The sequence below is a fragment of the Mus pahari genome, chromosome X (assembly GCF_900095145.1).
Source record: "Mus pahari chromosome X, PAHARI_EIJ_v1.1, whole genome shotgun sequence".
In the NCBI taxonomy this organism is placed as follows: Eukaryota; Metazoa; Chordata; class Mammalia; order Rodentia; family Muridae; genus Mus; species Mus pahari.
The window spans coordinates 120,284,868-120,299,408 of record NC_034613.1 but is presented as its reverse complement, the minus strand read 5'-3'; the positions used below and the strand labels follow the sequence as shown (position 1 = coordinate 120,299,408).

The following is a 14,541-nucleotide window of genomic DNA, read 5'->3' as shown; positions in this document are numbered from 1 at the left end:
CTGGACCCGAGAAATTCAAATAACCCCATTAAAAAAATAGGGTACAGAGCTAAACAAAGAATTCTCAACTGAGGAATACCGATGGCTAAGAAACACCTGAAAAAATGTTCAACATCCTTAATCATCAGGGAAATGCAAATCAAAACAACCCTGAGATACCATCTCACTCCAGTCAGAATGGCTATTTACATTTTATATGTTATCCCCTTTCCTGGTTCCCCCTCCTAAACCCCCCTATCCCCTCCACCTCCCCCTGTTCACCAACCTACCCACTTCCACTTCCTGGCCCTGGCATCCTCCTACATAGGGGCAAAGAGCCTTCACAGACCCAAGGGCCTCTCCTCCCATTGATGACCAACTAGGTTATCCTCTGATACATATAGAGCTGGAGCCATGAATCCCATCATGTGTATTCTTTGGTTGGTGGTTTAGTCCAAGGAACCTCTGGGGGGTACTGGCTGATTCATATTGTTGTTCCTCCTACAGGGCTGAAAACACTTTCAGCTCCTTGGGTACTTTCTATAGTTCCTTCATTAGGAACCCTGTGCTCCATCCAATGGATGGCTGTGAGCATCCACTTCTGTATTTGTCAGGCACTGGCAGAGCCTCTCAAAAGACAGCTATATCAGGCTGTTGTCAGCAAGCACTTGTTGGCATCCACAATAGTGTCTGGGTTTGGTGATTGTATGTGGGATGTATCCCCAGGTGGGGCAGTCTCTTGATGGTCATTCCTTCAGTCTCTGCTCTACACTTTGTCTCTGTAACTCCTTCCATGAGTATTTTGTTCCCCTTTCTAAGAAGGATCAAAATATCCATACTTTGCTCTTCCTTCTTGAGTTTCATGTAGCTTGTGAATTGTATCTTGGGTATTATGAGCTTCTGGGCTAATATCCACATATCAGTGAGTGCATACCATGTGTGTTCTTTTGAGACTGGGTTACCTCACTCAGGATGATATTCTCCAGATCCATCCATTTGCCTAAGAATTTCATTAATTTATTGTTTTTAATAGCTGCATAGTACTCCATTGTGTAAATCTACCACATATTCTGTATCCATTCCTCTGTTGAGGGATATCTGGGTTCTTTCCAGCTTCTGGCTATTATAAATAAGGCTGCTATGAAGATAGTGGAGCATGTGTCCTTATTACATGTTGGAGCATCTTAGAAATGGCAATTTGCAAATTCATCTGGAATAACAAAAAACCTAGGATAGCAAAAACTATTCTCAACAATAAAAGAACCTCTGGTGGAATCACCATGCCTGACCTTAAGCTGTACTGCAGAGCAATTGTGATAAAAACTGCATGGTACTGGTATAGTCATGGGCAGGTAGATCAATGGAATAGAATTAAAGATGCAGAAATGAACCCACACACATATGGTCACTTGATCTTTGACAAAGGAGCTAAAGCCATCCAGTGGAAAACAGACAGCATTTTCAATAAATGGTGCTGCTTCAACTGGCGGTCAGCATGTAGAAGAATGAAAGTCAATGCATTCTTCTCTACCTTGTACAACGCTCAAGTTCAAGTGGATCAAGGACCTCCACATAAAACCAGATACAGTGAAACTTATAGAGGAGAAAGTGGGGAAGAGCCTTGAACATATGGGCACAGGGGAAAAATTCCTGAACAGAACAGCAATGGCTTGTGCTGTAAGATCAAGAATTGACAAATGGGGCTGGTCAGATGGCTCAGCAGGTAAAAGCATCGACTTCTCTTCCAAAGGTCCTAAGTTCAAATCCCAGCAACCACATGGTGGCTGACAACCATCCGTATGGAGATCTGACTCCTCTTCTGGAGTGTCTGAAGACAGCTACAGTGTACGTACATATAATAAACAAACAAACAAACAAACAAATAAATCTTTAAAAAAATTGACAAATGGGACCTCATAAAACTGTAAAGCTTCTGTAAGGCAAAGGACACTGTCAATATGACAAAAAGGCAACAAACAGATTGGGAAAAGATATTTACCAATCTGAAATCGGATAGAGAGCTATTATCCAATATATACAAAGAACTCCAGGTGAGTCTTATGCCCATATATATACACACAAATATGCTCAGAAGTTAAAAACGTGCAAACCTTTGAAAATATCTGACAAGCCAAAATATGAAGCTGTTTGAAAACCTTATAGAGGTGTGTGTGTGTGTGTGTGTGTGTGTGTGTGTGTGTGTGTGTGTGTGTGTGTGTGTGTAGGAAATCAAATCGCATTATCTATAGGATCTGATAATCCATATTATTATTATTAAGATGCTTTTCTGAATGAGTTTAATTTTATTGCATTAAAAGGTCATAATGCAATAAAAATAGTTTTTAACAAAGGAAAAGCATACTTTGACAAAATTGAGTACTATAAAATCTCAATTAAAAATGACATAGAAGTATGAATTTTGAAATATTTAATTTAGTCCATCTCTATAATTGGATAATGTGGAACCATTCCAAGAGAAATACTTGGCGCTACAATATTCTGACAACTTAGGCCCAGGCCACCATTTCAAAACTGAATTGGCATATGCTCTTAAAATATATTTAGAACCTTGAAGGCATTACACACATGCATATATAAACAGACACATATGTGTATATACATGTATATAAGTACATAAATACATTGGTAAAATTTCAAATTTCATGCAATTACTACTTTTGAGTTAAGGAGCTAACCTGGAGGACCTGGGTAGGGATGGAAGTTCACCAAAGCCCAATGTCATCGTTAACAAAAAGGAAAATATCAAAACTGTTAGAAATATCAAGAAACTATAGCATTATACTAAATACTCTCAAGTTAAAGTTGAATTTAATAATAGAACTCTCTGAAAGTCTATATTCATGCATCTTATATAAACCAAACTATCTCTATTAAAAATTGTTAAAATGAAAACTGTACACGTAATAAAGTTTGAAAGTTCAAAATACATCATATTACGATGTTCATTGTTATGAGCTCAAATTTGGAACATTCCATTCTAAGAGAAATTGATTTAACACTTTATTTTAGATCTGTAGTTTATAAACAAATCAAGAAATCAAACATTCATTAGATGTGCATTCTTCTTTGGAGAAGATTGATTAGTCCTTAGAAACAGTGATTGCAAAAGCACATTTGTGACTACTGCTTTTCTGTTATTATTTTTACAGAAATGTTCAACTGAGAGCTACACTCCTAGTTACAAATAAGCGCAGCGCTAATTAGAATATAAAAGGATAATAGTTTGGTTTATTTGAATTATGACAAGGCAAACAAAGCAAGATACTGGCTTCAGTTCTTTATATCGCATGCAAGACAGTTAATGTGGCTGAGAATATTTCCCCTGTTTTTCTTCAGTGATAAACAAAGGAAAAAGCAAAACCCTTCAGAAACAATCAAGTCAGGTCACATTACATCTGACTTTGAAAATGATGTCCCGAATTCAGTATGTTATACTGTTTAATTCATGTTTTTAGGGCACATATTAGTAAAATCAAGTTCAATTCTTTCAATTTAAATATAACTTTAGAAATAAATTAAGAATATTTGAGCAATGAAAAGACAATTGTTTTGTTTCTTTCAATCTCAATTTTCTCTTCTTTAAAAAATAATAAAGGCAAAATTTTCAGTTACCCCCCCAAATTGAATATTAAGTACCTCGAATGTACTATCAACAGTGATTGAGCTCAGCAACATTAACCTGGGGTGAGAATGAACATTTCCCAATTAATAGAATGGAATGATGCAGCAGAGACACAAAAATGAGAACGTGAACCTTGGATGCAAAATTGATCTATTGAAGAGTCAGCACAGGAAAGAGGAGGCACAGACATGAGGTATGAAGAGATTGTGAGTCAATTTGACCATGCTGTGCTGCTGAAGATAAATGTGATTGCCTAGTTCCTAGAGATTAAGTTTTTTTATTGTGCCTGGTGACATTTGCTGATCATGTGATGGAACCATAGCAACAGCTTCTGATATGGAACACAAGCATGTACTTTGTGATCACTAGAATGATTTCTGTGATGACATGCTGAGAAGCAGACATTAAAAAAGGTGCAGGTTGCATTTTGATGCCAGGTTATCTTTACTAACAATACCAACAAAACCTCACCATTTTCCCTTTTTTCCATTCAAGATGAACTTTAGTTAAATAATATATGCATAATTGAAATGGATGTATATATTGTAACAAGCGAGGTATGAACCAAGCTATTTTCTTAAAAGAAGTTCTCACATGACAAATTCTAAAATCTTAAAGACTGAATAACCTGCCAGCAAAATGAACTAACTGAACTGGTAAACAGAGCATTTCTCATACCACACACGATCATACCTGGTCTCCCAGGAGGGCCTTGAGGCCCAGGGTTTCCTTTGGGACCTTCCAAAGCTTGACCAGGAGAACCAGGAGGACCTTGGGGACCTGGCACACCAGGGAATCCCTGAAAGCCTGGCTCACCCTTTGAACCTGGAAGGCCAGGATTTCCTGGAAGTCCAGGTGATCCTCCATCACCCTTTTGACCTGTAGAAGTAAAAGTGTAATTAAGGATACATTCATTAATACTGCATGCTGAATTATAAGCTCACCTATAAGCCTAAAGCTACGTGATAAGCTAATGAAATTCACTAGGGTAAATTTGCTTCAAACACATGCAAAATCTATTCTCTTTATTAAACACATGTATCTGTCATCAGAAGTAATTATTAGCAATGAAGAAGTAATGCCGGCATCCTTAGTATTAGAACACAGGGCAATGATAACATGACCAGAAGTAATGAGGAAAAAAGATAGACCAAATATAAAATGTATAAAAATATCTTCAAGAATTGATTCAAGATGGATGAAGACAACTATCAGAGCTTTGGGTCTAATTTTAAGACTAATGAAATTCTATGGCTGCTATTATATTCAGACCACAATATTAAAAGTTCATAATCATAATCTAGACAAACTGCTCTTGACATTTTATTATAGAACACTAATACTTACAAACCATAAGACAGTGCTATATTAAACTTTCATGAAAAGCATACTGGAGATTTTAGGAGATAGATTTTTAGTTTGAGAAAACTTCTATAGAACTACCAATGATCATTTCAAGGTATCAACATGCATATCTGTAGTTATTTAGATTTGTGTTAAGGGTTTAGGACTTATTTTAAGATAACATACTAAAGAGGGAAGATTATTTTAAGATAACATACTAAAGAGGGAAGATAGAGATGTATTCACACATAATGCCCTCCTCTCACCTGAGAACTTTGGATAGCCCGGGCCCAGGGTGGCATAGAATTCATAATACCCTTGCTTCAGTCTCAGGTGTATGTCATTATGTGTATGTATTTCTACAGAAGTGCCTCATGTGTTGCTATGATACTGCTTTAGCAAAAGAGAAGAGTTTTGGTTTTCTGGACAAAGGAAAGCTTCTAAATTCCCTGCAATGTTCTCCTCTTTTCTGTATCATGTCCTTAGTATTTATGATTGGAATGCAAAGCTATTTATTGAATTCTCTATAAGGATGGCTTATTCTTACTAACATAGGCCATTTGCTAGGAATAAGAAGTACCATAAAAGTAGGTTGAGCTTTATGTTCTCTAAAAATTTCAGATGTGTTTTATAATAGTAAATGGTAGAGGTGGAAAAATAAATGGACTAAAGAATATTTTCATTTTACAAGTAAATATAACTTGTCTTGTTAAGGTTTACCAGAAAGTCCTGGGAGTCCAGGAGGTCCTGGGATTCCAAAGCCTGGTTGACCTGTTAAGATAAAAACAAACAAACAAACAAACAAACAAACCTCAAGTAGATAATAGCTGATTGTTGAGGTTCCTTCTAATAAGTGTTATATATTATATCAAACATGCTAAAGATTGACTTTTTTAGTCCCCTCTCTCCTTAACCCTGTGCTTACTCCATCCATTTTCTTCTATTCTCCCCAACTCTTCTTGGACAGACCTAGGGCTTGCACATTCTAGAAACATGCATTACCACTAATGCTCTTCCCCAGAAGACTGACTTCAAACATAGAATAGTTTCAACATAGGAAAACTATAGGGACCAGAGTTTCAGCTCAGCTGCTCTTGCAGTGGAAGTAAGTTTAGCTCCTTAATCCCACATGGTGCTTCAAAGACATAACTCCATTTCCAGGGGATCTGACTCCTTCTTCTGGCTTCTGGAAAGCTCATGGTGCATATACATTCATGCTGGCAAAACACTCATACACATAGAAAACAAACTCTTTTGGAGATTGGTAAAGGATCAATCTTTATGTTGTCACAATCTACTTGATATTTGTCAGCTACACAGCTGGAAGGATGGCTCAGTGAGTAAATGTGCTTTCCACCAAGACTGATAACCTTTAGTCAATCTGCAGTCATTTTAAAAAGAAGTAACACACACACATGCAGACACACTGTATATGTGATGATCCTCGAAGATACTTTGTATACTTGGATGAAAATGCATAAGTTAAGTACAGGTTGGACAATAAAAGAAACACTTGAAAATGCCTACATCAGTTCTTGTAAAAGGAAGTGAGCTATACTGCTCACTTTTTGAAGAACTTTTTTCTTCAGACAAAAGCAACTTGTTCAACAAACATGAGCTATTATCTTCAGGATGCCAAGGAAAAAGTTAATTAGGAAGGGGGAGCTGTGTGGGACCTTAGAAGATTATTTTTTTCAATTTTTTATTAGATATTTTCTTCATTTACATGTCAAATGCTATCCGGAAAGTCCCCTATACCCTGCTCCCCTACCCATCCACTCCAACTTCTTGGCTCTGGCGTTCCCCTGTACTGGGGCATATAAAGTTTGCAAGACCAAGGGGCCTCTCTTCCCATTGATGGCCGACTAGGCCATCTTCTGCTACATATGCAGCTAGAGACACGAGCTCTGGGGGTACTGGTTAGTTCATATTGTTGTTCCACCTATAGGGTTGCAGATCCCTTTAGCTCCTTGGGTACTTTCTCTAGCTCCTCCATAGGGTACATGGACACAACAATCAAAGAAAGTGCAAAACCTTAGAAGATTATAAGGAAGACAGAGTTTTACTGTAGCTGTAAAGGGACCAATCAAAGAAGACCATGAGAAAATTAGAAAATTCAAAAATTAAACAAGCAAACAGACAGACAGACAAAAACTATAGTACCTGGTTCTCCCTTTTGTCCTGCTGGCCCAGGAATGCCATCTTGACCTGGCTTGCCTTTTTCACCAGGAGGTCCTGGTGGTCCAGGACGCCCTCCAGCACCTACAGAACAGCACTGCAGGTTACACTGATCTTTTCAGCTTTCTTCCACAACCTTCTCCAGTCTTCCTATTAAAACACCAAACAATTCTCTCTAATAGTAACAAAGTGGGTTGGAGATGGCTCAGCTGTTAAGAGCACTTGCAGTTCTTCCACAGGATCTGAGCTCTGTTCCCAGCGTCTGCATCAGGTTGTTCATAAACCTCTGTAATTCCAGCTCCAGCAGACTGGCACATGTCACCTCCATGCACAATACCCGTCCCCCCATAATTAAAAACAAACAAAAATTTCAAACCCCAAAGTAACAAGTCCTTCTGAAATGCTCCTCTAAATGATCAAATCTTATAGAACAAAGAGTAAAGCAAGATAATGATGAGCATAAATAACAATAACTCATTTTAGTCTAACTTCACGATATCCAAGACGAAAGGTGTTAAGGAAGGATGAGGTACTTTACAGGTAAGGGCCAAGACAGAGCAATACTTTTAAAAGTCAATAAACAAAAATATTGCTACAACTTGGCCTTCATAGAGAGAATTACTCTCCTTAGAAAATGTGAGCTGGGACAACAATGCCTGCTAGAGATAAATTTTGGTAATTTAAAAATGAAATGTATTCAGTTCATGTCCAATAACAAGTGATAAATGAATGAGCACCATGTTTCTTCTTCACAGCAGGAGCAGATTAGACTGTGAAAAGCTTTAGTCTTACACAACAGCAACACTCTCTTTCTTACTTACCTACAGGACCAGGTTCTCCTGGAAGGCCAGGGTTACCAGGAGGACCATTCATACCTTTTGGTCCAGGAAGCCCTGGTGTTCCTAGAATAAAAAAAAAAAAACTCAGTTTAAGAATTAAAAAATAGCACATTCCTTTATGAGCTATAAATGAAGCTTAAATTTAGAGAATTAGCATTAAAATAATAAAGACCAAAAGTGAATCCAAAACATGTTGATGATTGCTGGATAATTTCAAATTAGACAGGAGTTGATATCAGTATGTATCCATAAATATAAAAATAATTCCAGTGATACTGTACTGGTAATAAAATTTTTAGTATTAGATTCAATACTTGGTTTTAAATTCAGTATCTATTGTTGGACACGATTTTGTTGCCATGATTTTTAGATATAATGAATAAAGTGGCTATGGACATTTTGCATGGCTTCTTTTATTTTTGTGGAAATATATGCCTTTATCTTGAGTAAATGGCCAAGAGTGGAATTTCTAGGTCAGACTAAGATTTGTTTTATGTTTTATTAAAAAATAGAAGTTATTTCAGATTTAAGACAGCCGGTTGTTCCAGATCTATGCACAATGTTTGTTGTACTATCAACATATAAAAACTGTTGCTTAAAACAAACAAACAAAAACAACAGTTCCTTGGAAGGCTTTGCCAGCACCTGACCAATGTAGATGCAGATGCTTGCGGCCAACCATCAGACTGAGCTCAGGGACTCCAGTGGGGGAGCTGGCAGAAGGACTGGAGGAGCAGAGTGGAATTGCAATCCCATAGGAAGGACACTGTCAGCTGGCTGGACCACCCAGAGCTCCCAGGGACTAAACCACCAACCAAGGAATACACATTGAGGAATCCATGGCTCCAGATACATATGTAGGAGAAGATGGCCTGTGTGACATCAATGGGGGGAGGTCCTTGGTCCTGTGGAGGTTTGAAGCCCCAGCATAGGTGGATGATGGAGCAGTGGGACGGGTAGTGTGGGTGGGTGAGAGAGCACCCTCATAGAGGCGAAAGAAAGCGGGGAGAGGGTAGAAGGGATGGGAATTTATGGAGGGATAGCTGGGAAGTGGGATATCATTTGAGATGTAAATGAATGGAATGATTAATAATTTAAAAAAAAACTAGGAAAAAAAAAACAGCCACAGTGTTAGCCATGTGATTTTAATGTGTTTACTTCCATGGTTAATGACAATGGTCACCTTTTCATGTACTGACCAGCCATCAGCATATATTCTTTTGTGAAATATCAGTTCAAAATTTTTCTCATTTTGAAAAATTGGATTGTATTTCTTCTTACTGAGTTATAGAAGTTATTTATATTTGCCAGATATCAGTCTGTCCCATATGTCAATTGATTTTAAACTTTACTTTTCCTATTTCTTTTTATAATACCTTGCTTTGATTAGCAGAGTTTTAAATTTTGCTTAAATGAAATCTTTCAATTGTTTTCTTTTGAAGTTGTTGTGTTTTTTATTTTAAGAAACCTTCAGTGATGGCCAGAGAGATAGTTCAGTCATTTAAGGATCAGTTCACAGCCAAAACACCAAGTAACCTTCATTGTATAGCCTCTACTTTCCATTTTGTAAAGAAACTTTATTCAGGTCACTTTATTGTATAACATGGGTCTTTTACTAATTACTAATCTTTATGCAAGTATAATACCACCTTAATTACTACACACCTGGAGATCAGGGAGTACAAGCCTACCAACAAAGCTTTTTCTTTCTTTCTTTCTTTCTTTCTTTCTTTCTTTCTTTCTTTCTTTCTTTCTTTCTTTCTTTCTTTCTTTCTTTCTTTCTTTTTGGTTTTTCGAGACAGGGTTTCTCTGTATAGCCCTGGCTGTCCTGGAACTCACTTTGTAGACCAGGCTGGCCTCGAACTCAAAAATCTGCCTGCCTCTGCCTCCCGAGTGCTGACAAAGCTTTCTCAATGAAGGTTTTTTCTTTTTCAGTATTATTTGGCATATTCAACACCCTTTCCATTTTAGCATTAGTTTTTAATTTTTTTCTTTCTCTTTTTTGACTTATTTTATGTATATGAATGTTTTGCACACACACACACATACACACACATATATGTATATATATATATATATATATATATATATATATATATATATATATATATATATAGTATCATATGAGTGTCTGTTGCCTTAGAAATTTAGAAAAGGCTGTCAAATGGCCTGGAACTGGAGTAACAGATGGCTATGAGCCAATATGAGGTGCTAAATATTGACCTGGACCTGCTGCAAGAGTAATCACTGCTCTTAACCCCAAGAGAACTCTCTAGTTTCTATTTTTTTAATTGAGTTATGAACTGGAATTACTTTGAATTGATGGGTCATTCTTGTGACAACCCAAATTTAAAAAAATTTCTATTCCATGAATATGCTATCTGTATTATAATATGCATAGATATAATTGTTTTCATTTGTTTAGGTGTTTAAATTTTCTTATAGAAAGGTATATTGTCTTCAATGAACAATCATACAAATATTTCATTAAATATACCCTTAAATACTAGAGTCTGTCCAAGATGGTATAAGCATACAAGGGTCTCTTTTGCTATCATAATTATAATTTAAAACTCAATGAAAAGCTCTCAAAACCATATGAAAGTGAATACTAGAAGTAATTATTTGGAGTGGAGAAGAAATTGAAGTATAGCTAGAAGAGCAGTGTATTCATTTTCTATTGTTTTTGCAAGAGATTACATCAAAACAATGTTATCAAGCATTACTCAGTCTCAACAGGCACTAGTGCAGGTGCAGCTCAGGCAAGTCTTCTGTTTAGTGATTCATATAAACAAACTAAGGTATCTGTGTGGTTAGATTCTTAGTTTGAAACTTTGAAGAAAGATAAAGTTCAACCCTACTCAAATTATCAGCCAAATTTGGTGTCTTGTGATTATAGAACTGAAGTTCCCATTTCTTTGGAGGCTTTTTGTCGAAAATCATTCCAGTTTTCAGACTTTTCACATTTACACCCTGTGGATCTTTTCCATCTGAGAAAGGGAGATGCTGCCTTATGTTTAATCTCTTATATTTTGACTCCCTATGATTTGACTTCTGCTATGAATTGGGGGAAATGGTCTGCTTTTAAAGAGTTTATTTGAGGGCTAGAGAGATGGCTCAGTTGTTGCCCTTGTAGAGGACCCAGGTTGGATTTCTTGCATTTACAAGGTGGCTCACAGCCATCCATAACTTCAGTTTCAGAGTATCTGATGACCTTTCATAACTTGAACAGGTACAAGTAACATATTTTGTTCAAATATATATATGCAGGCAAAAAATTACATACATGAAAAAATAAATCTAAAGACCTTACATTACTATATGAGACATACAGAGAATATTTTATATATTAAAATGAATTAGTTTGAGAATTGTCCATTTGCAAAGTCATCCCACATCAGTACCATGATTAGTCTTTGAATTAACAACAAGGAACTGTAAATGTTCATGGGGGAAGGCATCTTAGAAATAATTGATAAAATTGAATAATTAAGGGACAATAGAAATCTTCTAATGAACGACAGCTAAGAAGTTTTACTGACAATATATTTTAATAAATGAAAACATTACATAAAAAATTCAAAGGAAATAACTCCAGAACAACCACAGATTAAAAGGAAAGCTAATATACCATGCCTAGGAGATACAGTTAAGGCTAAGGGCAATGGAAATTCACCATTGTAATAAGGCCTAAATTCAATCAATGTAAGGTCAAGTTGATTTTCAAGAAATGCATGTCCTGATAGAATAGTAAACATTTTTATAAAGAAATTTGACAGAATCTGGAATCCCTATGTATACCATTTATAACATTCAGTGCATGTGATGGTTTGAATGAACATAACCTTCAGTTGATGGAAATATTTTTGAATGATTACTTCTAATGTGGTCTTGTAGGAGATGTGTAACTGGGGGGTGGGGGACTTTGAGGTTTAAAACTCCACATCCATCCCAGTTACCTCTCTATGCATCATAACTGTGTCTCAAGAGGTGAGCTCTCAGCTACTGATGCTTGCCTGCTACCATGTTCTCAACTATGATGGTTATGAACTGGAACCCTCTTCAACTTTCAGACACTATTAAAAGTTGCCCTTGGTCTTGCAAAGATCATATGTCCCAGTACAGGGGAATTCCAGGGCGAGGAAGCAGGAGTTGGGTGGGTTGGGGAGCAGGGGGAGGGGGCAGGGTATAGGGGACATTCGGCATAGCATTTGAAATGTAATGAAGAAAATATCTAATAAAAAATTGTTTTAAAAAGTTGCTTGCTCATGACATTTTATCACAGCAATAGAAAAGTTGGTAAGACAAGGCACAACCAGTGATGCCTCATATGAAGGAATATGAATCTTAAACAGCATAGAAGAGCAAACTGCAGAAGGAGACTCCTAAATTATTAGAATGTTAAAATAGGTAGAAAACGTCTTTAAAATTGATTTACCAATGTGGCCAAGAACCTATAGCTATAGGAACTGGTTATACAACTCAGTAGAAAATGTATGTACATGTGTTACCCTGAGTTAATTGCCAGCCTCAAAAATTAATTAGAAAAAAATTCTTCAAATAAAAATATACATGAGTGAAAAATGGTCAATTTCTGGAGAAAATAAGGTAACTCTTTCTTCTTCTTCTTCTTCTTCTTCTTCTTCTTCTTCTTCTTCTTCTTCTTCTTCTTCTTCTTTTTTTTTTTTTTTTTTTTTTTGGTGAGGTAACTCTTAAAAGGAAAAAAACCACTATTTTTCTTATGTATAGTAACAGCATAAAGAACAATCCAGAAAAAAACGAATCAGTAAACATGAAGATAATTAACAGCTGTGAAAGTAAAAACTAAACAAAACCAAAAACATGGCCAAAGCTGGTAAGATAGTTCACTGGGTAAAAAGGCTTGCCGTCAAGCCTGAAAACCCAAGTCTGAGCCTCAAACCCCACATGGTGAAGGAACAGAAGTAATGACCTCTGGTTTTCCCTTAATATCTGCATGTACATACACAGACACACACAGACACACACAGACAAACACACACACACACACACCAAATAAATAAATAAATATAAAAAAACCCAAAACCTCCAAAACAAATGAGACAATATTGAATAACCTATTATTCAATGGGAAAAAACTGAAAGAACTACATGAAGAGGAAATAGATGGATCTCCCTAAAATTCTTCTAAAGTAACAATTTTATAGATCCAGGAATATCAGTAAATAATTAATAAATAAATATAATGACAGCTCATCACAGGAGAATGGAACAAATCAATGGTAGTAGCTAGAGAGAGAGTTCAGTAGTTAAGATAGCACAACATTCTTCCAAGGACCAGAATTTAGTTCCTTTTATGCCCATTAAGTACAGCTACTCCCAACCTTACAACAACCTGTAACTAGAGATCTGATGCCATATCCTGTGCACCTGCATGGATGATCTCATAGCCTACACACACACACACACACACACACACACACACACACACACACACACACACATACACCTTTAAAAATGGTACAGAAAATGTATCCAGAAAAAAAACTCAGTGTATAATATACAGGAAATAATTATTTAAAAATACAGATTTATTATTAGGATAACATTTAGATAAAAGATAGTGGAAAAATACTCAGTGAGGGAACAAATGTCAAAGATAGCCTTGCTGCTAGGAGTGTGGTTCAGTGGACAGTGCTGCCTTGGTATGCAAAAGACCCACAATTCAAACTCTAAAGGCCCAATACCCACAGGGCTAAATTTTTCTTACACTGATGGTGAAATAAAGACATTTTTAGGTAAACATGAGATATTTTGACACCAGCAGGCACTTCATAATAAATGACAGTGAAAGTAGATCAGGCTCTAGGGAATGATACCAAGTGTAACTGTGATGTATAAAAATATGGAACAATTCAAATGGAAAATAGATAGGTACGTGAAAAAATTTATTCCCCTTCCTATTATAACTTCTTGAGGGTTCAATAAACTCTAGATAAAGTTTAAAACACAGATAAAGCTAGAGAAGCAAGTCGGTTGTGGAGAACATGCCTAGCAAGCAGAAAGTCTTGTGTCCTGACACCAGCAATATAAAATGATAATAGCAGTTAATTATAAGATTCATCATGCACATAAAAATGAAATGCATGGAGACAGTCAGAAAGACTTTCATAAATAATAGAATTATACTGCTTACATTTACTTTATAATATATATGAAATGGTATAATGTTGCTATAGTATGAGAACATAAGGGTATTGAAATGTCTAGGACAGTCACTAAAAGAGTATAAAGGGATTAAAAGCTAACAGAAGAGAAAAAACTGAATAGAAAGTAAAGTTCAAGTTAATTTTCTACAATTAATAAAACCCAATGAATAACTAGAGTACTGATTTGAATGTGAATCTCCCCTGAAGGCTTGCGAGTCTTATTACGTGATCCCCAGTTAGTGGTACTATTTGGGGAGGCTTAAGAAGTGTGGCCTCTCCTTGGTCTTCCAAACTCTATATGACCTAGCACAAGGCAAGGCCTGGGCCAAGTAGTGGGAGTGGGTGGGTAGGGGAACAGAGGTGGGGGGAG

At 36.4% G+C, this 14,541-nt stretch overlaps 1 protein-coding gene across 5 annotated transcripts in view; it reads right to left on the bottom strand.

Annotated features, from left to right (window-relative positions):
* Positions 1-14,541, bottom strand: part of Col4a5 (collagen type IV alpha 5 chain) — a 199,513-nt gene that overhangs the window by 30,177 nt on the left and 154,795 nt on the right. For 3 of the 5 annotated variants that reach the window (XM_029534119.1, XM_029534120.1, XM_029534123.1), the window contains 5 exons: positions 7,966-8,046; positions 7,130-7,228; positions 5,687-5,737; positions 4,316-4,501; positions 2,676-2,684 (listed from right to left, as the gene is read on the bottom strand). In XM_029534119.1, coding sequence (XP_029389979.1) covers positions 2,676-2,684; positions 4,316-4,501; positions 5,687-5,737; positions 7,130-7,228; positions 7,966-8,046 — 426 coding nt within the window. The remainder of the gene's footprint in view (positions 1-2,675; positions 2,685-4,315; positions 4,502-5,686; positions 5,738-7,129; positions 7,229-7,965; positions 8,047-14,541) is intronic. The other 2 variants (XM_029534121.1, XM_029534122.1) reach the window with 1 other exon arrangement.